Here is a 24,664-nt window from a genome sequence, read left to right as displayed (position 1 = left end):
AAAGGCACGGACGGGGTTCGAACCCGCGATCTTCGGTTTACGAGACCGACGCCTTACCACTTGGCCACCGCGCCTGCGCTGAAAAGGCCGTCACGACCCTCTATGGTTGTTACAGATCTTGGTATATGTCTGACAAGTGACATGTAAGATATAAATATGAGGGTGTGGTCGGTCACAATTGTCCATTATTTACTGCCGAGGCCCTGCTTCCTCCCTCAGACGTACACGTGAACCACGGGAGCCGCCAGGCACGATACTGGTATAAATGTATTGTTGTAATTCGGCCACAAGGGGAGGCTGTTCTCTACCATGTGCACCGACATGCGTCTTTAGATTTCAGCAAGCAGAGGTCTCCGCGGTCCCTCCTCCAGTGTTAACAACAAAGAAGCACTACGGAGGTGAGAGCTTGGTCTCTATAGTCTTTTTCTTTGTTTACTATCAAACACGAACTTGTCTAATTTACTGAGAAACAAACCAGTTCGAGAGAACTAAAGGTAAGGCTACCAACAGGCTGCAGTGACTGCACCTACAATGCAAATGTGCGATGGGGATGGACAACAAAACACACCATCTTGTACGTAGTGACCAAATATAAAGTTTGTCCTGAGGTTGGTAATGAGGGAAAAGCCAGTGGGTCACTAAAATTAAAAAGGCTGATCTTCATGAAGTCACATCAATATACCCATTAGATTTCAATACATCTTATCTACCAGGCTGATAGTGGAAGAAAATATCAGCAAAAGCTTAAAGTGATATAACCATCCGTTTTTGTGTAACCTCAACTATGTAGAATGACAGAGAGAAAACACAAAACAGTACATACCTTGTCAAGGTGTGGTCAAAGGGAATTTTTTGTAGGCCAGGGGGTCACCATAATCACCAGGAGTCTTCATCCAAACTAAAACATGTACCCTAGGTCAGTTCTCCTGTCAGTGCTGCAACTATAACTGCATGAAACAGTAAAAATCTTCTTAAACATAATGGTAATCTGTGCAGTACCTTCAAGATGTTTTGTTCTGCATCAGTATCGAACAGGCTGAGATTGAGCTTGCATAGCAAATAACTATGAGAACCAGTAGGCTGCGTGTAATTCTTTCCTCAGCAATACAATATGCATGAAGCCCGACTGCAGCTTTTCTCTGTCTTTCTTTTCAAAACATCAAAGATGAATCCTCGCCTGAGGGGCTTTTTCCCCCTTTTATTTGGATCAGATATCCTAGAGGCTGTTTGAAAAATGAATAAGACTCATTTCCATTGGGAATGAGTTAGCGGTGAAAATCACAGATGTGTAGTATTCACCTTGACCTGCTTACAGCAAGTCGTCAGCACACAGACCGAAACAGGGGCTTCTCTTCACTAAACCGCAGAGGTAGATTTAATTCAGAGCACAATGAAATGTGACAGGATTTCTCTGAAAGTCCATCTTTGCTTTAGTGTGCCGTCTGTTCGAAACTTTTACAAAAAAATAAGAATTTTAGACAGCATTTATGTTCATTTCACCCACGAGTCATATTGTATGCAGATACACTATGCATCTATGTCAAAGTCCCAAGGTTTTTGGGGGAAGTCTGAATTCTGAATGTTGAACTATGATCTAGGGAATAAATATTTGTTATTTCTCTGCTATTTAGGCCCTTAAGATGAAGCTTTATTGAACAGTCTGTCTCAAAAGCATGTTACCTGTACCGTTGATGACTAAACAGGATAAGCATCCTTGAGCGACTCTGAAGGATTTTCAATTGCTGGAGGTGCTTATAGTCAATTTTATGTCACATGGAATCGATCCTTTTCAGCAGCTCTGCCTTTTTTGTAATCATAAACCTCTTCTACATCATAACCTGAGAGATACAGTATGTTCCAGTCAGAGATCACATGGATCTGGGGCATTTTTGCTCATATGGGGAACACCAAGCAGCTCACTCCCTCAGAGAATACAAAGTATTACTGTAGCAATCTATTTAATTATTTATTGGTGTATTGCTTTGAAGAATCATCTTATTTTGCTGTGCTTGTGCAGGAATACTCCTGTGCCCTGAATCTGTGCGAATATTTTTTTTTTGTTTGTTTGTTTAACAGACACTTTTTTTGTACAGAACTCTTTTGTTATGTAAACAAGAGTGAGTCTCAAGTGCATTTTCTGTATTTGAATTCTGATAACTGACCAGCAAAATGATGTACTGCACCAACCCAGCAAGCTTCCTCTGGCTGCTTTATATTTCTCTAAGCATGTTAGCACAGTCATCTCGGCTCCGAGTTGCTGTGGTGTTGCTGAGTGTTTATTTTATGTAAAAATAGCTAGATTCCTGCAAGATGTCTCCATAGAGCACAAAGGCAAGGCCACAACAGTATCTGTGTTTCATAACTCTTAACATGGCACCATCAGTCACACCCAAACCCAAATGAAAGCACTCCAAATCAGATAAATTGCATTCCTTTCTGCATGAGACATCCATAGACATGTTTATTTTCATTTAAAAATTGTGCCTATAACTGTGATGGTTGACAGGCTCCGTCTCATGGTGCCACGTTTGACGTTTCACTATTTTAATTTCAATTTAAGCAACAAGCGAACTCCCACTAAAATCATGAACTGTCGTTTTTCCACCTCAGTTTTTGTATGGATTCAACAAATGAGACATAATGTATAAATTAGTGAACTGAAGTTTGCTGGTAAGTGGATTTTGTTACCTTTGGGCAGACTCAGCTGTTTCCCCGTTTACAGTGTTTGTAGTAGTGCTAAAGCTAACCTAGCTGCTAGCTGCAACTTTGCGTTAGCAGACGAAGTGGTACTAGCCCTCTAGCATTTATTGCTAAGTGTCGGCAGAAAAGCCAATAGATATGAGGTTATTTTCCACAATGTCGAACTAGCCTAGGTATTCAAAAATGTACAAACAGTATACAGCTGTGTTTAGTGGTTTCATTATTCTGATGCAGATCACACTGTAGCCTTAGCTAATTGTTACTTGTAGCTAGTTGAGCACTGAGTATTAAAGTAACGGTAACGTTACAATTACTTTTCGCAGCCGTTTTTCCTTTTTACAGTCTCACACAAGGCTGTTAACAGAACACACGCACATCAGGCAAAACAATGATTGGAGAAATTTACGATTGGTAAACAAAGTTAAGAGTCTGCTGTTTCTACGTTAATAAGTAGGTTAAGTTAGCTAAATGCTAACGTTAGCTTTTTGTGGAAGAGTTTTTGTGTTGAAGCAAGCTAAAACATTGTCTTAGACCACCCTGAGGCAAAAGAATAACACATCATCTTAAACTTACTGATGGGAACATTATCTACTGAAATAGACAAGGTTTAGAAACAAATCTGAAAAGTACAGAGCTTAACTAAAATCAAGAGCTTGTGGATTGAAAGAGAGAAAAACCTAATTTAAGGTGATAGTTGGATATATTTTACAAAGATACTGTGCAGCCTGTAATGTGTTCCTGCTATTCATCTGAAGAACAGATCGTTCGAGTTGTTTGGCATTTTCCTCTTTATCTTGTGGTGTTTTATGATTTCACTCCTGCTGATCTTTTATAGCTTGTTTTATTTTGTGAAAATGTCATTTTTGATATTAAGTATGTGTTTGTACAGAATACTGACAAGTTAAAATCTGGGAGTAAAATGCGTTTAAAGGCATCACAGTCCAAACAAAAAAGTGGCAGGCGGCACCGTGGGTCTTTGCTGGCGCGGCGTGAGGAGAAAATTGGTCATTGTGAGAAGGGTATGCTGGATCTGACCCTGGCTCCAACCAGACATGCGAGTGTGAAATCCACTTGAAAGGTAAGCAGCAGATAAAGCTACGCAACAAAGGCAATATCATTTCTCCCCCTTTCTTCAAAAATTCTTTTCACCCATCTTTTTCTTCCTTTCTTTGCTTTCACCCCCTCAATCTCTGGGTTATTTTCACAACTTCATACAGCAGATGGATGTGAGCTTTAATAAAATATCACTTAGTGACGCTGTTCGTTGAAAAGCCTTCGGGGCTGAAATTTGTAATGTCAAAGAAACCAATTTGATTTGGCACAACGCTGCTTAATTTATGTTTCTCTTTTTTCCTGTTGCTTAATGTGTACGGAGCAATTAGGTGCACAATCACTCATGCCTGTTGGGTCTGTTACCATAGCTACAATACGATTGTGCAGACAATCATCTGGTCCTTGTTTCCTCCAATAGGGTCGCACGGCTGAAGCTGCAATACAAAGTAAAGATGCTCATCTTTCAGCAACACACTAGGAAGAATGAGAAACAGGTTTATGAGTACGAGAAAGTATTGCAGAGTGGCAGGCAGGGGACTGCGCCCAGTCATGGCGGACAACAGAAACCAGATCCGACGAGCCACACAGCAGGAGAGGAAGGTGAGAGCATCTGCCATTTTGAAATTCAACTCCTCTTATTGTTCACTGAAAGAGTTTGGCGGAACAAAACAGTGACAGTAAACAAGATATGCCTTTGCACTCGAGCTCTGAATGCAGAAAAGAGCCAGGAGGAACCAAAAGGAAGTGTCACTTTAAATGAAATGCATTAGTTGAAGGAAGGCAGACAGTCTGCTTATACTTATACATGTAGTCCGAGGCTACTCAGGTCAAATTTAGTTTGAGTTGGTGAGATCAAAGAGCCCCAGCTGAGCTTTGCTTAAAAGGAAGATGTGCTTTTTATGTTACGTGTGATGGAACAGCTGGAAATGGGGAAAAAAAGGTCAAAACAGTTTTTTGGCTTAAATGATCAGAATCTATGGTTTATAAATTTGCAAGTGGTTATACAGATGTGGCCTCAATCAAAGAGACCTCCAAATCCCATCAATCAGAGCGCTGAGGAAAAGATGCGTTCAGGGACAATCATGGTGGAGCTTTGAGGCCAGGCTTGTTGAAATCAAAGGCCTGAGAGCTGAAATTATTTTTTGCAGGCTGTCTGTATCATTCTGAGAAAAATAAATGTGGTCAGTTAATCTGCGGCTTGGAAAAGGACAACAGCCAATGCAGCATGTTCAAGCTGCCCCCCTACTGGGCGGCCCATGAGCCTGTCGATATGGTGGTTTGATGTTGGATGGAAAATAAGAACCCCCCACAACAAACAGAGGGCTGGAACAGAGAGACTGGAACAGAACGAGAGGCTAGAAAGGGAAGAACCATCGACAGATGGACTCTGTTGTGATTAAAGATGGCGGCAGTCTTCACTGCAGACTACGAAGGACTATACTCGATCCATAGAAAAGCGGTGGGAGTAGTCTGCGATTCAACACAACAAAACCAAGACCCACACAGTAAGGTAAACCGACAGGTATGATGTCTGCTTTTGAATCTCTGAGGATGAAAACTACGGTTAGCAGTAACTTTCCATTGTACTGTTTATCGTTCTATTATGTCTGTTATCGTTTTTCATGCCAGTGCCATACTGGTTTTGTTGTGTCCTCCCTCTCATCAAAACCGAAGCACATCATTTGATTTGACCAGTGAATGTGCATCCCATGACCAGACGGCTGAAGACCCCGATAGACTGAACGCTTAAATTAATTTGATTTTTTTTCAAGCCAGCAGATGTCTGACAACGTACTTTCGCCATTTGGTACATGGCTACGGACGTACGTCTTTGGTATTATATCACCATAGGAAATAAGGGCCTTTTAATAAGATTTTTTCCTTTTTATGGCAGTCTGGCGCTCTGTGAGCTAAAATATCCAGCAAAATAAACTCAAGTCTGCAAATTGCTCAATCCTCTGTGCCTAATCCACTCCAAGCCTTGTTAGTCATGATATATTCATCCAGGACAAAGGATATCAGCAGGACTCCAGAATACATTTTCTGACAGTCTTTGGAAATTTCTCTCTGAATCATTTTCAGAACTTAAAACAAACATTGAATACCTTTTAATATGCCTGACACATTTTCATTAAACCCCTCTTATCTAAATAACTTGATTAATCATATCTATGGTTTGGAGTGTCTCAGTTTAGTCTATAAGCTCCATGTATGTTTTCCACTTTTAATTTTGAGGGCTTTAAAAGATGTCTTGTCTTCATGTCTTGTTGTTTCTTTTGTTCGTCTTAACTTTTAGTGAATTCTTTGAAGACAGCCAATTTGAAAAATAGAAATCTCTATTGTGTGCACTCAGAATGGGAGCATTCATTTAAACGCCTTAATGGGCTTTTGTTCATCAGAGAGTCTTCAATAGAGATAAGCCTATTTCAGCCAAGGCCTACTAGGGAGTCTAAATCCACACTGACAGGTGGAACAAAAGACAACTGAAAGGACTGAATTGGGAAACATGAAGTTGTCCTCTGGTAACACTTAACAGCAACAGCATGTTTAAGAATTCCAAAATATTTGAAAACATTGGTCTAATTCCCTGTAAGGAACCAAAATCATTCGCACATTTGAATGCATCCTTCCTTAGGAGTCACGATTGGAACAACTGTTTTTACAAGCCACAAACTACAGAATTAGCATTTTTCTGCAATCAGAAATGAATATCACTGATCAGTGAACACATTAAAAAATAATCCGGAACAACTCTTATTGAAGGCTTTTCACAACCACATTTCTTTCATAATTCTGACACTAAACACCACTTATACATAAGCTTCTGAGATTTCGTAAATAACCAGGTCTGCCTCATACAGTCACACCTCAGAGCTGGAGAGAGAAATGTCTGCTTATTGTTCCTCTGCCTACTGAGCAGCTCTACTTGCCAGTTGCTTAAGGGCTTCTTGTTTGTGGTTGCTGAGGAAGGGAAGAGTATTTTTCTTTCACCCTCCGCACCCAGCCGTTTCTAGCTGTTCAAGAGATTCAATTTACCAACCTCCTGGTCGCACGACTTCACGCTCTTGTGTTACTGAAACATTTCATTAATGCAGTTTAAATGTTTGTGAAAGTAGTTTTTAAATAGGATGCCAGTACAAGTCAAAATGCATTGTCATTCTGTATTATGATACAGGGATGGAAATCTTCTTTTAGAATATTTTTGCGTTATTATTCTTTATGTTTTTCTCTGGTGCAAATAAAGCTTTGTACAATGGATTAATGCTCTGGCAAATATGACCATAAATTCCCTGATGTGACTATTAGCTGTTATTTTGATTCTAGTCTGTGTACTCACAGCCATTTCTGTGCTGAAAAAGTTGTTTATAATAATCCTGGTTGATCAATATTGTGAAATGTACAAAAAGTAAAAAGTAAAATGTGTCAGTCAGAAACAAAACAAAGAAATGGGAGCAGCTCAGTATTAGTTCATGTTGCATCCATGGAGTTCAGCAGATGTACAGTTGGACCACAGAGAGACAGTACTAGTGTATAGACATATTTCTTTCTGATGAGCATGTCATTAGTGAAGTAACCTTGAACGTCTGCATGTGAGAAGTCTGTCCACATCAGACACGGCTTTGGACCGACCCCAGCTTTGGTTGATCAGGGTGGACTGATATGCGGTCACATCGGCCCTCTTGAAGCTGTGTTTGTAGTTTGTGTTGTAGTTTTCTTCGCCCTCCTCCCTTTGATTAAAAACTGTCGCTGCAGGTCTGAAAACACCTTGTGGCTCATCGTCTTGCCTCCACACCAGCTGCCTGCAGCACTCATTTGCAGGCTCCTTTTTGCTTGTTTCATCAGCACTGCCCCCTATTTGATCATGCTGGGTCCTGACCACCGTTTTGATGTTTGAAACAGCACTGCTGATAATTCAGCGTTGCTCCAGCTAGCAGGAAAGCTATGGTGGGCTTGAGAGGGTGCTGTGTAAATGTCGACTTGATGTGTGATTTGCCTGTCTGGTGACTCTTCCACCTGCGCTCTCCTCCACGTCAGATTGTAAAAGCCAAAGTTTATGCACTGCTCACATGGATGACAATGAATTCAGCTCTTTAATCAGCCGCATCGCATTAAGTTTGCTGCTGAGGCTTCATGATGGTTCAGGCACCTGGACATAATTGGTGACTGCTGACATTTTAATCTGTGAACAGTGGGACTTCATGTGTTATGTCTCACTGGATGTTAATTCTAAGGAGTGGTATTTAGCAGTACGTTGTGTCTCCATGAGTATGGCATCTGTGCTGTAAGACAGAAAATGTACTCTCATGCAAGAAGTCTGTCCTGGGGGTGTTCCAGGTTTGATTCTGACTAGATGTGTATGTGTTTTAATGACAACAGTGTCACATGCTGTTGCCAGAGGGATAGAGAAAAGGAAATGTTTTCAATCCGGCAAATCTTTATATTCAGAAAGCCACTGTTGGGAAAACTTTGTTTCAAAAGAAGGCACCATGCTGCCTTATCAGTTTATGGCATGAACCTCCACTGTGATATAAGGTAGACTTAACAAATATTTCTTCTTCTTCAGGAACAAATGGATGGCGGAGACAAACTATTATGGCGACATTCTGCTTTGGCCAGGTCTTCTTGTGTCAAGATGATGAGAGGGATGTTTCCACTACTGCAGCCCGATGTGTTTAATAACCGTGCAATGGAATCCTCAATAACTGGATGTACTCCTGGAGGCTGTGTGAGGAAGACAATCAAACTCAAGGTAGGACATTTGCATGCTTCTTCATCATCTTCATGTGAACTGTTTACAAAATGAAGACCCAGTACCTGAACATACACAGGCAGAATACTTAGGAAAACCAGTAAAAGAAAAGGATTTGGTTCATCTTTAGCTCTTAACCCCTTTGCAAGTGGAAGACAGTAACTTATCTTCATCACATGCAGCAGTGCAACTGGTCTGTTGATGATGACACAGTGACGCCCAGTTTGACCATCAAAATGAATGTTCAGTGAGAGGAAGCTCGCTCATTAAATAATGCACTTTAGCTTGAGTACCAATTAAAAAGCCCGACGTGCTGAGATTGTTGATACGCTGTTTGCCCAAAGACAATTTATACATTGTCGTGACGATACCAGACCTTTGCCTTGAAAATTAAGTATGCTAGTTTTGCACAGTTTCACCCGCCCTCACACGAAACAGCCTCATGGCTTACGTATTTCATCAGAGTACAGGGATGGGCTGTGAATGAGATAGAGGAGGCTCTGCATCTGCCATAAAACAGCAGATAGCTCTGCAGACTGTAGACTAGGTTAGAGCAGTCAGAAAGAGTCACATCCTCAGTCTAAACTCTCTTTTTTAATCGTCAAACTTGTGTCAGGTCCAGTGTTTTCATGGTTCATGGTGTGTGATTGTGATGGAACAGCATCCAGAAATCAACAGAGGAGTGTAAAGAAATCAGTGTTATGGCTGGAAAAAAATTCAGACTCAGAAAACAATTGATGTTTTATACAAAAAAACAAAACAAAACAAAACTGAATATTTGAGTATCAGGATGCTTAAATTGTTGCTGCCAAAAAATCAATTTTGCCTCGAGGAAGCTGAAGTGCGTTGGGTCTTTTTCGTGTTTTATCTTGCTGGCATGAATATTGTAAGCACAGCGTACACTACACACTTTAACAGGTTTCTGGGTTTGAGCAGGTATTTCAGGTGATATGATGAGACAGAGTGTGAAATATATATTCCTGTTCCTTCTCGTGCTCTCGAATGGTTTGAGCTAATTACATAATCAAATGCATTTATGTTTTTATGGCTTAACATCGGCCTTTCATCTACCACTCGGTAAATTGGCGTGACTGCTCAATGACTGCTTGGCATGAAAGCGTAGGAATTGACAACAACCTTTATTGCTGCGTTTGGTCTATCCTTCCATCTTTGCATTGTAAAGTTCTAAAGTAATGGCACACTAAAGTCTGTTTAACCATGCTGCTAAAATGTAGTGAAATGTTCTGAGCTGAAACATTCTTGCATTGAATTTCTTGTTTCAAAGCATCAGGACCAGCTGTTACAGTGGATAAAGGCGAATTATTACAGTTCTGTGTGCAGGCTTTGTGGCAGAATGGTCAAAATAAAGATTTAAATTTTGTCTAATGGTGCAAAGTGGCATGTTGATGGCTGAAGGACATGAACAGGTGTATCTCCAATGCAGTCGCAAAACTTTCGGGAGCTAGGACACATCATTTTAACGGAGGGCTCTTACAAGTCATTGCAAATTATTGTTGCATTGAATGCATCCCAAGTGTTGGTGTTTGAGTGGTCATGTCACTGTTAAATATGACACAGACAGTAGACAGATGGAAAGGTCCCTGCAGTATGTGTGTACTGATAAGCAGACATGAAACTCACTTTGCATATTGTTAGAAGCCTGGAAATGTTGCTGTTCACTGCGCCATTATGCATGTTGTGCTAGAGACTGGCCTGTCGTTGTCCTTTATGTGATGCAGTAAAATATCCTGAACTCATAAACTCAGGTATCATGGAGTTTCCCTCAGTTTATGGCTGCCGTTTGTCAGCTGTTCTGCTGAAACTTCCTGGTGGTAAGATTTGTGGCAAAGGCCACCTGAATGCACCACGTAACAGGAAAGCTCAAACTTGTGCCATGGTACAGTGATTTGACTGATCAAAGCACCTTCATCCCATGTAAACTAATCAGCGAGGGGATCTGATGCAGTCTTGAAGTTGGAATGAAAACCCGCAGACCGGCTGTCTCCAAAGCACGTTGTTGTCCAACCTGCTCTATAAACACTTCTCACATTGAAATTGAATTAGTAACACTCAAATAGCAAATATGTACTGTATTTGTCTTGTAATGTCTTGTCTGAAAAGGGCCCCAAACGAGAGGAAGCCATGACAGACAGGCCCTTTGAAACCAGAACAACTCTGCCTCTGCTGCGTCAAGTTTGTCCACCAAGTTTGTGGAAATGCAAAAACAAAATCTCCAGAGTGCAACTTTATTGTTATGCAGGCTGAAGATCTGACATGATGAATAATCTAATTTGCATTTGTACAAACATCTTCATCATTTATATACAGCATATAAACAATCGACACACAAGAACGCCCGTGCTTATTTAATTCTCCTTGAATGCTTGCAGTGACATTGAGATTAATATGTTGAATGTATTGATTTCTTCCCCCAATAGATGTTTTTGTTTTGAATTTAGTCAAAAAATAAAAAATATGCCACGCTCTTTGGATTTTAAGCCAAAAAGCAAAAGAGGGAGTACCACAATCTCAATCAATGCATTTATTTTAATTCTTAAGACAGAGCGAGACAAAAAAAAAAAAAAAAAAAAAAAAAAGTCAGTGTACCACATGTACCAAAACTAAACACTGGTAGTTTGTGTAGTGAACGGGCGAGGCGCTGTGCATCATCTCCGCGTAGCCTCGGCTCCGCACAGACAGTGAGAGACAGCCATGGAGAGGTGGAGAGCGGACTGTTTTCTTTGTTATTTTTAAAGTCTTGCACTTCGCAACTATGACACTGTTGGCGGTGACTTGTGGGGATCCAAATTCCCGATGCACTCGAAAGCAGCACGAAGATTTCCACCGGTTAAGTATATGTCACTTTTTTCTCCCTCAGCTCAGAGATTGGGATTGCGGTAGTCGGGAGATATGTGCCATCGCTTTGCTGGTTGTAAATCTATCCGGGGATTGATGTGGGGTTCCCTCCGGGTCCTCTGACGGTAGGGGAAATGTTTGCGGTCGTCATGTTGTTCGTTTAGTTTAGCAGCTGTTAGCGGAGGTATCACAGATATTAATAGGTGAATAGTGTGACAAAGTTGTGCACTTGTCGGTCGGCTGCTGAAAGGCCTGGCTCTGTGTGTGTGTGTGTGTGTGTGTGTGTGTGTGTGTGTGAACGGAGTTTGTTTCTGGCTCCCCTCCCCCACTAGCCGCTGCTGCTCTGCTCATTCTGGAGAGGCCAAGACATGAATGTGATGAGAGGCTCACTTCAGAGGAACAAACGGATACAGTTTCGGTAAAATAGGGACATTTGCTGCACCTGACTGTGACCGGCCGAATTCACACCTGAACCTTTCTAAATATTCCTGTCAGGCCGCACACCTGTGACCGCAGAACCGCTAATTTAAATATCCGTGCGCTAACCGAGCAGCTCTGGAGCCGATGCATCATCACGTACAGGTAGCGAGATGACTGCTAGTTTGACCAGAGGATTCATTCCTTAGCATTGATAAACAAGGCGTGAAATGTATTGAAACTGCCTAAATTGTATGGCTGTCATTGTCAGTCCTGCACACCTGGCCTCGTGCACAGTGCACGCGCTGCTCACACTTCAGGATTGTGCAGAGAAAAGGCTCTGCTGCCAATTTTCTCTTTACTGTCTTTGTTCAATCAGGGAAATGATTTGTATCTGTATGAGCAAGACAGAGAGTGGGTGTGCCCTAAAGGGAATGTAATGGCAACCATTAAAATAAAATGTTTTTGATACCACAGCTAGAGCAAACCTAGCTGTCAACCTTTTGGAAATTATGAAGCTACTTTTTCCAGATTTATTGCCAGACCGTTGGTGTTCATTTACATTTAAAATGGAACAAAGTGAAGTCAGGGCCATTTGTGTAAAATGTATTTTAACCAAACGCTTACTCTCCTTGTTTTGATTGGTCACAGCCATTACTGGTCACCATGATTTGGTCCTGCCCACAGCTGTCAGGAAATACTGACTGCTTGCTGCGTGGATGTGAGAATTGAAACACTCAGAGAAAATTGGCTCTTTTTTTCGCCGCCGTGGTTGCATCAGGAAATCGGCACTAAAGCGGTATCAGGGAAGTGCAGTCCGTAGAGGTGGAGATAGTCACTGCTGTGTCTTTGCTCAGCAAGAGAGCACGAGGACTGGGATGTGTCCTTGAACAAGACATTCAATCCCTAAAATCATTAGGTATGCTATTCTGCAGCTGGCCCTGCACTCTGATAACAGGGAAATGAAATAAGGAGAAGACAAAGATCAATAAAGTATCATTTGCAGTGCTGCTCATATCAGCGAATAGTAGAGAGACTAAGACTGCTTGATTATTACGTTCATGCTGTAAACCTCTAGTGAATTTATCATTGTGATAATACACTAATACTAATTTGGATGAAGCTGGTGCAGCAGTGCAAAGTAATGATGTGCTTATGCATATAAATCAGAGGATAGTACTGCAAAGTGCATAAACACTGTATTCATGATCCTGCCCAGCAGAAAGCTTCCCGGCACTGAAGCCATGACTCTTGGCCTGGATTACCACAACACTGCCACATACCTCTGAACGTGACTCAGTGCGGCACCGTTATTGACTAGCGAACCACATTAGAAGCCCGATGACTCCAGTTGTCAATTTCTGCACAGGGTTTCCGATATAGTGCAGAATGCGTGCTCGCTTATCAAGCGCATGAAGGTTCTTCAGTGTATTCTTGTGTTGTTTTCTGATTTCATCACCAGTTTCCATAGCATTTCTATTGTACTGATTCTCTAATTCAGATCCAAGCTTATTGTACCAGCACTGTAGTGTAGCCAAAGAATGTAATCATACATGTAAACAGCCAACCGCACTGAACGCGCTGCATTTTAAAGCAAACCAGCAGCTCGTCTCACATTTTCAAATCATCATCATTTTTCAAATCCTCTGGATTTCTGCAGAATTTGTGTTAATTTTAATGCTCTGCTGGAAACTGGCCACACGATGACTTTTTCATGGAAATCTGATGAAAATGCAAACTCTGCAAAATTCCACAAATCCCTCAAGAGGTGCTAGTCCTCTTCTAACCAGGCATATAATTGATATATCTGACGTATATTCCACTGACCTTTTGTCAGCACTGTATCTGCTAATATGAATTCATTTGAACGTGTTATCAGTAAATTGCTGCATTGAATGTTTTTGCCATTAATCTAGAGTGAATGTCATAATATCTTCTCATAGTTGTGCCCTGTCGAGGCTAGGACTACTCTACCTTTCAATGATGTGGTGAAGCTGCGTCTCATTATATATTTTTCCTCCTTGCAGGAGTTTTTCTGCAGTGGCATAAGTAGAGGTCTGGATCTAATAGTTGTGCAGTGTGGGCTCTACGGGGACGTGGTTTTTGGATGCTGGGACTATGAGCATAAGCGACAAAAGGGGCTACTTAGCAGACCTGGGAGGCAGCTTCACTGAGGATGCTCCCAGACCTCCAGTCCCAGGAGAAGAAGGAGAGCTGGTGTGCAGTGATGGACGCCAGTACAGCAACCTTGGCTTCTCCTCAAAGAACGAGAACCTCAAATGTGAGGCGTCTGTGGCTACACCCAGGCGACCTGACTTGGACCTGGGTTATGAGCCGGAGGGAAGTGCTTCCCCTACACCACCCTACTTAAAGTGGGCAGAATCTCTTCACTCCCTCCTGGATGACCAAGATGGCATCCATCTGTTTAGGACGTTCCTCAAGCAGGAGGAGTGTGCAGACATGTTGGACTTCTGGTTTGCATGCAGTGGCTTCCGCAAACTCGAAGCTAATGAGGGTAACGAGGAGAAGAAGGTGAAACTGGCAAAAGCTATCTATAAGAAATACATCCTGGACAACAATGGGATTGTTTCCAGACAGATCAAGCCAGCTACCAAGTCCTTCATCAAAGATTGCGTCATGAAGCTTCACATTGATCCTGCAATGTTTGACCAGGCTCAGACTGAGATACAGACGATGATGGAGGAAAACACCTACCCATTATTTCTAAAGTCTGACATTTATTTGGAATATACGCGGACAGGAGGAGAGAGCCCGAAGCTGTACAGCGATCAGAGCTCGGTTTCCGGGAATGGAAAGGGGCTGTCTGGTTATTTACCGACTTTAAATGAAGATGAGGAGTGGAGATGTGACCACGAGCCGGAGGAGCAGCCAGAGTGTGACCCCACACCGAGCAGCCGGCTTACTCAGAAGCTGCTAATGGAGACGGCACCACAGCGTGCCGCCAACAGCACGAGATTCCAGGACAGTCACGAGTACAGGTAAATCCTCCCTGCAATCTAGAAGGCTTCACTTCATCTCTAACCACATAGATTTTCTCTGCAAGCTTCTGAATTAGAAATAAACCTGAAACCCCACAATACCATGAACGCTGCTTGAAGTTTGAAATGAAAAGAGTCGGAGTGTAGCACAAGAGACAGCTGATAAGAGGAGGACGGCGTATTTACACCTGTGGTGGAAAGGAATCTACTGAGGCTGTGTTTGTTGTTAGAAGGTTGAGGTAGTCTTCTTTGCGTTTCTTGAGCAGGTACTGTGGGAATCATGTTTTCCCATTGGACAAGGATTTGTAGTGAAAGAGTTCAACATGATTTTGTTAAAGGAGGAGCTTTTTGGAATCACTTACCCTGGAAACTGTAATCTTTGCCTTCCTCTTCCTCCTCTTCTTTGTAATATCACGTCTGCATTTATGGGGAAAATGGTTTCTCTGTGCATAATGAAATTTGGAGATCCCAGACTTTCCTAATATTGACTGAACACAGCCATGGATATTGACTTGCTTTGATAGCTGTGCCTCTGATCTTGTCAAACACATTTTTAAAAAGAAGAAAAGTATTGCAGCAGTGAAACAGTGCACAGTACACCCTCCTCTTGACTTTATCTACTTACATTAAAATGCACATCTGCTGTGAACTTCTTGAATTTGAAATGAAGGACAATGTGCTCCTTAAAGGTGGAAATGCCTTAGACTTCACACACTTTTGTATCAGAATCAATACGAAAAGTAATGTTTTATTTTCTCTAAATTTGAAGTAGAACACTCGGCTCGATACCCAGGTTCAGTCGAGCAAACAGCTCAACCTGTCAATAGAAGCAGGTATTCTAGAAACTTTCTGGTTTCTTTGGACTGTTTTGCTGCAGGGAAAGAGCTATGTCAGCCAACTATGTGTGTGTGCGTGCAACAGCGGCATTAAAGTAATGCTTTTCATTGTCAATGTGAGAGGTCAAAGTAGTTTCACCCTAATGTTTTAATCTGTGCAACGGCACATCTGCTGATTGATGCTGGGAAACATTATCTTTTAGTGAGTTTGATGCACGTCGATGCATAATTAGAGGACTGTGCTAAGATTAAAATTCAGCCTTCAGTTGTTTTTTTGGAATGATCAGCGTCTGTCCTGCTGCTGTCTGTTTTTCTCCTTTGATGGCTGAGTTGTTTGCATTTTTTGGCTGTGTGAGCTTCTTGTAGATCCAGTTCACCTTCATTTGGCCCGGTGTTTTGCGTGATTTACACCTTTGCTGTTTGTCACGACAGTAGTTAAAGTGATAAATTCTTTGGTTTGAAACAGGCGTAGAGCTACATCTAAAGCCTTTTTAAGGCATGAAGGCCACCGATAGAGACTTTACAATTCTGCTTCAACTGCGGGAGCTATTCTTTAAGCTGTATTTACACACTGTCATTCACACTGCTGCCCTGCCACACAGTGAGTGAGTGGGCGAGTCGATGACGTTGATGACATTGGAGTGTACCTGCTTGGTACTCTTCTCTGCTTGCCTTTATATTGCTTTCCACTCTTTCGTTGATATTGCGGATATGTTCAAATACATGTAGGTGCCTTGCAAAGTCGCTTGATTTGCGCAGCAGGATTAAGTCTGAACAGTCAATCAAAATGTTATCAAAATTGCAGTGTGCCAAGTGCAATATCCAATGATTTTTTTGATGAAGGCAAAATGTGTCAGCGCAAATGTTATGGCAGTAAAAAAATATGGAGCCGCAGATTCATGTTCTTATATCACATCCGTCTGAAGACTGGAGTTTTAGGCACAGCATGACAAACGCTCCGCTAATGTTAAAACAAGCTCGCTACAGATTATAATGGATGTTTTGACAGCAACCATGTGGGAAATCAGAGCATTGATCTGCTCTAACTGCAAGAGTGGTATGCCAGAAATCCATCAGCTCAGGGAAAATGAATACATTCATCGTGAACCCCCCTCCCACAAACTGCACGTCAAATGGCAACCAATCTGGCAGAAATTTGGCCCCATTGTAAAATTAGTTTGGGGTGACCAATTTGTTGCTAAAATTGGGTTTAGTCCACACAGAGTCTGCCAGGCTGAACACACAGCAGCCCGTGGAATAGAGAGGAAAGACAGTGATTGACTCTAAAAGGCTCTGAGTAATCTGGGGATGCTTGTTTACATACTTGTGATCCTCTGGCATAAGAAATTGTAATCATGTTAAACAAATGAAAAGTGGCTTACCATTAGTGACATGTTTACGCTTTAAATCTCCTTGCAAATGAAAGTGCAACTCAAATGAAAACTGAAGCGATTGCTCAGTACAGCAGCTCATGTCACTGTGAAACTCGTAAAGCTTATTATATGTTGGTGCTGGGGATTGTGCAGCGTTCATAGATCTGGATATAACTCTGCATGTCTCCTGTAGTTTGATTGCACATGTGTGCCGCTACGTCGGCTGTGTCTCTTGAATGCTCAAGTGAGAATTTTGCATTGTGTAGCACCTTGTAGCTCTGGTTCAGAAAGGCACTTTAGAAAGAAAGTTTACTTGCTCAATTAGTAATAAGCTAACATCCTCAAAAGAGGATTAAGGCCACTTGGAGTAGAAAACAATGTGTCACCGTGGATGGTCTCAACAGAATGATTGATGGTCAGACACTGCAGAGTCGTTCCCATATTTGACCTCTGCTGCTGCAGCACCAGTGTAATGTGGAGAGACAGGAATTCACGTCAGCTGACAGACAGACAATGCCTTCCAGATAAGACCCTCTCTGCGACTCAGACACTGGCCACGGTGCTGTACTGGCAGTGGGGAGAGAACACATCCTAATGACAGTTTGTGCAGTTAAAATATCAAAATGAACCGATATCTGACATGGACCGGGCAGCTGCTTGTCTTTTCTACGGTCCAGTCTGGTGTCTCAGTACGTTCTCCAGTGTTGGCATGCAGCTTTTCTAGTTGATATCCGCAGAACACGAGATGAAGAAAGTGCTTGTTTGTGTTTGATTTTTTTCCTTTTTGGGGGGGGGGGGGGATAACCAAAGGCAGTTGCATTGGAGATCAATGTTTGCTTGAAGTAAGAGAAAAACACAGAAGTTTTAATTAGTGAGTGAAACACAGTTTTGGGTTTATTTTCACATCATTATTTCAGCAATCAAGCTTTTTGGCTGGAATTACAGAACGACACGCTTCATTTTTAAATAGCCTTTTAGCAGCACCCTTCGGGTTTTTCTGAAGCTAAATTTTACATCAGTTGTGTCTGATATCTTCAGAGACAGGCAACAAAAGACATTAACCAGTCTTTCAGATCAGCTTTAAAAAATCAGCCGACTTGAAAGAGAATGACCTACACGTTCATTAATGTTCGGTGAGATTTCTGAAATGTGAGCGGCTCAGTTTTGTTCTCATTCAAGTAAGGCGTGTACTTCAAAGGCAAGACTTCATCGTCTTTGTAATTTTAATGAAAGTTGTTGTTTCCTTTGAGTGATCTTTTGAGGGTCCTAACAGTCTGCATGCTGGAGCGAAGCTGAGACAAACGGGGAATAACAATGCGGATGAGCAAATGTGTCAAACCAGATTCAGTTCAAATTTAGAGTTTGGAGATCTTTTAGTAGAAAGGGAAATGATACGTTGTCGTTTTTTAAAGACTTTTTGTATCTTTATATTTATTTAACAGCTGACGAGAGAGAGACGGGGAGGGCAGAGGGGGAGACGAGCGAGTGGCATGTGGAAGTTTTGATTACACATGCAGGCCAGCTGAGGACACCATAGCCAGTATCAAAAAAATACATGTGTGAGAAATGTTTCAGCTATTTCTGAAACAGAGATGTGGCCAACGAAACACATTATGTGAGCAGTGTCTCCAAATATCTTCATTATTTTCTCAATGAGTAATGCTTTCTGACTCCTGCCTGGAGAGGAAATGTGCTCAGGCTCAGGTGGTGATGGCGAGCCTGGTGTTTTTATTCTGTCATTTATTGCTGTATTATTTCTTATCAGCTGGAGTTTTAAAAATGTGAGCACCAGTTTGTTGATGGTATTGTGCAAAAATAAGGATTAAAGCGTCAATGATGAGGGTCCAAGCAGACTGCGAGTAAGTGGCTGCTTGTTTCTTTTTTAATTGACAAGCAGCAAAACTCCTGATTTCGTTAAAAATAACTCAACGTGGTCGTGATCTGTTGAGGTGTGTAAATCTACTTTCAGCATCGTTTGGTGGAGTTTATGACTGCGTTTGTTGCTGTTTTAATTCACGATGGACTGGCTTGTACGGTAGAAATGGATTGACAGATCAAAATTTCTTTAACTTGATTGTTGTTTTGCGATAAGTGACCTGATCGGGTATGAAAGAGGCGTCCTCGCAAGGCTCAGTCGTTCACAAGCGAGGATGGAGTGAGGTTCACCACTTTGTGAACACATGATTAGATAAAGGATATTACTACATGGGCTCAGGAACACTTTGGAAAACCATAATTGGTGAACACGGTTTGTTTCACACAGCATCCAAACATTTTGGGCTTTTTAAGAAGAATAATGAGAACAAAACCAATAGGCTTCCTGCAGGGAAGCTTTTCTGCTCCGACTCTTAATAAAACAGGAAACAACATGATACAGGAACCAGTTCAGAAAGAGACCCAGCACTGATCCATTTTTCAAGTGAACATCCAGTCATTTTATATGTACTGCACTGTTTCCACGACGGCTCGGCCACTGTTAGCAGCGTGGCAGAACAGTTCTGCTCGAGGAATAATCTCGTCTGTCTCTCGTCAAACGACGGATCAAGTTAAATCATGTCTGCTTCTTTCATCGCACATCATCAGGAAAATTGCCAGATATAATCACAACCAGAAGTCGTTTTCTTTAGACTGCACTTCGTCTTTATCCCGACTCTTCGCCAACCTGCCGCTGTAATTATTCACTGTTGCTGAATGTAGATGCTAATGAAAATCAGTCGGTCACAAAGGTTTCATTTTGAACTCTGGGTGCTTCTGCATTCCAAACAGGGAGAAAGCTGGGGATAAATGCTCCAGGGATTTCCAATTTGAATAAAAAGAGATGATGCCTAACATCTTTAATTCATGTGTACAAAGCCCTGTAAGAAGTGTGTTCAGCAAAGTCGGTGACTGCGAATGTAAATGGTGTCAAATGAAGCTTCCCCTTATATCTGTAGACGCTCTTGGAGAATGCGCATCAGAATGTGACCTGCCGTTGTACTCCACTGTTCAATTCAGTGCTTTCACAAAGGCTGTTGAGATATAATGACATGCGTGGTTTGTAGAAAACACCAGTGTGCTCACTGTGGCTGTAGGTTTGTTTGGATTAAGAGGAGTTTGAGGAGCTGACGGAATCAGAAAGGTTGACAAATAGCAGGCGGTGGCAGTTTTATGGATGGGGGGGTGAGCTTGTGTGCACATTTTAAATGGTTAGCTGGCTTGACTGCTAGAACCTGACAAAAACTGGATTTTTGAGGAGGATATTGATATTTGTGACATGACTTTTCTTCTGTGTATACCAATATATTCATTGCATGTACTGATGTAGTTCTACTGCCTGTGTACACAAAGGTGGCAGAAGCAAATGGCAGATGTCATTTGCCATTTCTCAGCATTGCCCATGAATGTTTTTGGTTTGCAAGACTCATTCTGACTCGCGTCATGTTTCTTCACGTTACACTCGAACTGTGGTGTCATGGCTCGTCCGGAGCGTCAAACCAACCCAAAACAAATGGAAGACAGTTGGATCGTAAATCACAAAGTCAGCAGCCTGTCAGTCAGTCAGACAGTGAGCAGACAAACCACGTGCAGACAGATGTCCTCTTACAGCCTCTAATAATTCATGATCAAACAGCGTGTATGTTCTTGATTTAGGATTGCATCAAAGAGACGTGTTCATGTTTGTAAATGAGCATGTCTACTATGTCACGGTCTTTTTCTCAGCATTTCTTGCATTCCTTCGTTTTTCTAGGCACGCACCATGTCGGGAGCCCATCAACCCGTACTATGTCAACACAGGCTACGCGATGGCTCCGGCCACCAGCGCCAACGATAGTGAGCAGCAGAGTATGTCCAGCGACACGGACACAATTTCCCTCACCGACAGCAGCGTGTATGTATTTCATCATCACACACACACACACACACACACACACACACAATCACAGACACACATTTCATGCATAAAAATGTCATAGCAGGTTATAAAGGCCATGCCAGGCTGCATTTTTTTGGCTGGAAAAGGAGTTTTGACTGAATACTCGACAAAGTATCCCCAGTTGTTATTTAAAGGAAGCCATCTTGTGAGTTCGCATTGCTCTCAGACAGAAATAGGAGTTTAATTGGCTTCTAAATTGCCCTTCTTGTTTGTTTTTACCTGTGCTCAAACTTAAAGAGCTGCAACTAAAGTCCCCTCTGCTCATTACCAAACCAGCTGTTGGAATTGATCTCTAATGCTAATTAGGAATCCTCAGTCTCCGCAGACGGAAAAGCAACTCTGATAGAATGTGCAGGAATGAAACTACTAACCTCATGACCTCCTTTGCAAATGTGACACAGGAGCATGTTTGAAATATTTCCAGAGTGAGTCTTCATAGTCCCAGCTCTTCATTTGAGGTGAACAGAGCAGAGCTGGTGACTTTTCGTGGGCACAAGCATGAGTCAAAGGCAGTGCTTTTTACCATCCGGGATCACTTGCGTGCAGGACTGGTATTTCAGTTCAGTGTGCAGACCAGGCATGTGCTGGTGAAAGAAGATTTAAAAAATAACGTTTTCTAGGTGCAGAGATGGTTCTGTGGAATTATGCCAAAGAGACTTCAAAGCTTGCACAACTGGACAAAAATGCGTTTGAAGCTGAATGGATTAGGGGCTGTTATCACCTAATTGGTCCAGAGCTTCCAGCACAGGGGAGTGTGAAACCCAGCATGACCAATACCACATGGAAATACAGAGTCATGGATGTGTTAACATCCGTAATCTGCCAGACCACTTGTGGTGCAGGAGGGACGCAGTAAGCCTGTGAGAATGCCTGTCCTGCTGCACTGATTAATCAAGACTTACAAGGTGTTCGTTTTGGGCTAAAATGCAGCCGAAAGCTTTCAACTTCAAAGCTGTCTGTGTTGTTTATTCATGAGGATGTTTTATGAAAATGTCTTTGTTGTTAATTCCAGAGATGGTGTTCCACCCTACAGATACCGCAAACAGCATCGCCGGGAGATGCACGAAAGTGCCAAAGCAAATGGGCGAGTGCCACTACCTCATATTCCAGTGAGTTATTCATGGGTTCTTTCCCTTCCCTCTCACTTTCCGCTGCCACACTTCTCTTTAACTGTCTGTCTCTGCCTTATTTTTTCTCTGCTCCACCATTGGAGATGTGCATATTTAAGTTCTGCTGTGTCGCAGGGCCTGTGATGGAGTATAAGAATAGCTGATGGTGAAAGAGAAGGCTGTCTAAATGCAGCTTGATGCTTTCCTAAGCTGTGTGCGCTGAAGCCTAGCAGACATGAATCTCCCCTGTGACAGCCTGATGCCTCACTGTGCAGCTTACACTGTCTCTTGGTAGGAAAACCCTGGCCCTAATTAGGCCTTGGAGTAAAGAGTCAAATTAAAACTCCACACGTAGCATCCTATTAGGATGCATGAATTGAGTGTATAGTAGAGCGCAGATTCCCCCAAGCATCGCTCTCACGTTTCCCTGCCCCAACAAATTAATCATGACTTCATTGGCAATAAGAAAAGTGACAGTGGCTGATGGGTCTTTTTTTCTAAGGTGACTTTGTTTTCCAACCTCTTTTTTTAATATATAAACTGGTTCCAAATCAGGAGTTAACAGTTTTGAATTCTGGTAGTTGCAGTAACTGGTTCTCACAGGAGAGGAAATAAAAGTCACTCATGTCCTTATTAAGGCAAGGCCACTTTCTTTGTGTTGCACATTTCATACTCAGAAAGTGCTTTACATGATGCATTATCCTCCTTATTTTGTGTTCCCCAAATAATCTGGAAATGTAACATAAAACAGAAAAGTAGGTGTCAAATCTAGGTTGAGTTCTCTTCAATAGTAAAGTCTTCTCGCACTTTATTTCAGATGTTAATTTACAGCCCCTTTGGACGTTCAGCGCTTGACACTGTCTTCTTTAATGTTTCCTGCTCATGTTTGAGTCTCTTCACGTGGTCGCTGACAGGATGTTCAGGGGTCAGGGTGGTGAAACTGCCTATATGGCGTTGACAGTAGTGCAGCAGTGACAGATACTCACAGTGCTTACAGTTTGACATTTCTTCCCCCAGCGCACAAACCGGATTCCAAAGGATATTCATGTGGAGCCGGAAAGGTTTGCTGCAGAGCTGATCAGCAGACTGGAGGGCGTACTGAGGGAGAGGGAGGCTGAAGAGAAACTAGAGGAGCGACTGAAGAGAGTACGACTGGTATGTTCGCTTGTTTTTTTTTTTTCCTGAACCAGCGTTTAAAGCACAAGCAGATCCACTGTTTTGTTAATTTGGTTTAACACGTGTGAATAAGCAGTTGTTGCAGAGGCTCACACTGGAGAGCACTGTCTGCACACTAAATGACCCCGATCATGATAGAATTGAGGCCGTGCAAGGAAGGAAAAGGGACTCTCAGACCGATTCTGAGCCGCTTTTAGTCAGTGAAGTGACTCATTCAAATCACGTGAGGTGCTGTTAGCATCTGATTATTACTGCTACCACGTTAGCTTCTGGTGACAGCAGCTGAATAATATTGGTGGACAAGGAGGAAAAGAAAACTAAAGTATGAATCCCTGAAGTAGAGGCTATTTAGGGCTGAAATGGCTCATCTTTAGTAGCATTATTTATCTGAGCGTCAGTGTCTTTTTTCAGTTGTTCCCGATGAGGAGAAAGTGTATGCACCACCATGCGAGGCTGGAGAGAAAAGCGCTGTGCTCGGCCTGTTTCTTAAGAGTGTCGTATGAGCCTCTTCTGCTCCCCAGTGCCCTGCTAGCACTTTTCTTGGGACATGGGGCATCAATAAAATGTCAGAAACTAGTGAAAAATGCCTGTTGTAGTTTCCCAGAGCCCATGGTAACATTGTCAGATTCCTTATTTTGTACGACCAACAGTCCACAAACCTAAAGATATTAAATTTACTATCAAAGCACAAACTGGAATCAGAGACATGTCTGACATTTTGCTCGAGAAATGACTGAAACAATTAAGTTATTATTAAAATGGTCAGTCAGTAGTCAACCCACTAATCAATTCATTGAGGGATGAACTTAGCTGGGGTGCAGTTTGTATTATATTGGACATTTTTATATCGCGTCCTGATATATTTTTGCATTGTCAGACTTTTAAAAGACAAAACACACGTGAAGCTCCTTTTAAATCCTCGTTCTTGATTTCAAAGTAACTCGGTTTTACTTGAATAAAAGAATGATTAAATAAATCCTGATCATAGATAAGGTATTGAAAAGCAGACTGAATATTGAGCAGCATCAGTAATACCACCAAAGCCTATTTCTGAGCCAGAAAGCGAGATGTGTGTCTGGCCGTTGGGCTTAAAGTTTTCAGTAACAAAGGAGACTTAAATCCGTCTGGCCTTAATGAAATTAATGAGGCTAGCCATTTGAATGGGGAATAAAAAAACATCATGAATCATTTGGAGAGTTCCATCCTCGGCCTGTCAGCGATCTGGCTTTGTCGATGAATCAGATGGAGCACCTGCACGCTCGGCCACTTGTAAGCCTGGAACAGTGTGCCGCCCGTTTGATGTCACTTGAACGGTGATGAAATGGTTGCTGCTTCCACAAATGAAATCTCCCTCAGTGCACAGAGCCAAGTATTAAGTCTCAAGGCAGACAATTTGTGTGGTTTGGCCCTGAAAGGAAAAAAGCTGCCATCACACAGCTCAGGGTTTGCTTTATTAAACCTGAAGGCAAGCATGAAATGATA

At 42.1% G+C, this 24,664-nt stretch overlaps 1 protein-coding gene and 1 non-coding gene across 12 annotated transcripts in view; one reads left to right on the top strand and one right to left on the bottom strand.

Moving 5' to 3' along the window:
- Positions 1-2: 2 nt before the first annotated feature.
- Positions 3-74, bottom strand: trnat-cgu (transfer RNA threonine (anticodon CGU)). The gene has a single exon. It is a non-coding gene; the product is annotated as a tRNA-Thr (tRNA).
- A 4,112-nt stretch (positions 75-4,186) lies between these two features.
- axin1 (axin 1) overlaps positions 4,187-24,664 on the top strand; it is a 29,869-nt gene continuing 9,391 nt past the window's right edge. For 4 of the 11 annotated variants that reach the window (XM_076752978.1, XM_076752979.1, XM_076752971.1 and 1 more), the window contains exons 1-7: positions 4,187-4,353; positions 4,902-5,275; positions 8,318-8,503; positions 13,804-14,775; positions 20,712-20,852; positions 21,910-22,006; positions 23,024-23,161. In XM_076752978.1, the coding sequence (XP_076609093.1) occupies positions 13,895-14,775; positions 20,712-20,852; positions 21,910-22,006; positions 23,024-23,161 (1,257 nt within the window). In that variant the 5' untranslated portion in view covers positions 4,187-4,353; positions 4,902-5,275; positions 8,318-8,503; positions 13,804-13,894. Of the gene's footprint in view, positions 4,354-4,806; positions 5,276-8,317; positions 8,504-11,197; positions 11,351-13,803; positions 14,776-20,711; positions 20,853-21,909; positions 22,007-23,023; positions 23,162-24,664 lie in introns of those variants that run through there. The other 7 variants (XM_076752975.1, XM_076752973.1, XM_076752977.1 and 4 more) reach the window with 7 other exon arrangements.

Source organism: Chaetodon auriga, chromosome 16 (genome assembly GCF_051107435.1).
Source record: "Chaetodon auriga isolate fChaAug3 chromosome 16, fChaAug3.hap1, whole genome shotgun sequence".
Taxonomy (NCBI): domain Eukaryota; kingdom Metazoa; phylum Chordata; class Actinopteri; order Chaetodontiformes; family Chaetodontidae; genus Chaetodon; species Chaetodon auriga.
The sequence above is the reverse complement of the archived record's forward strand: the minus strand, read 5'-3'. Positions and strand labels throughout refer to the sequence as shown.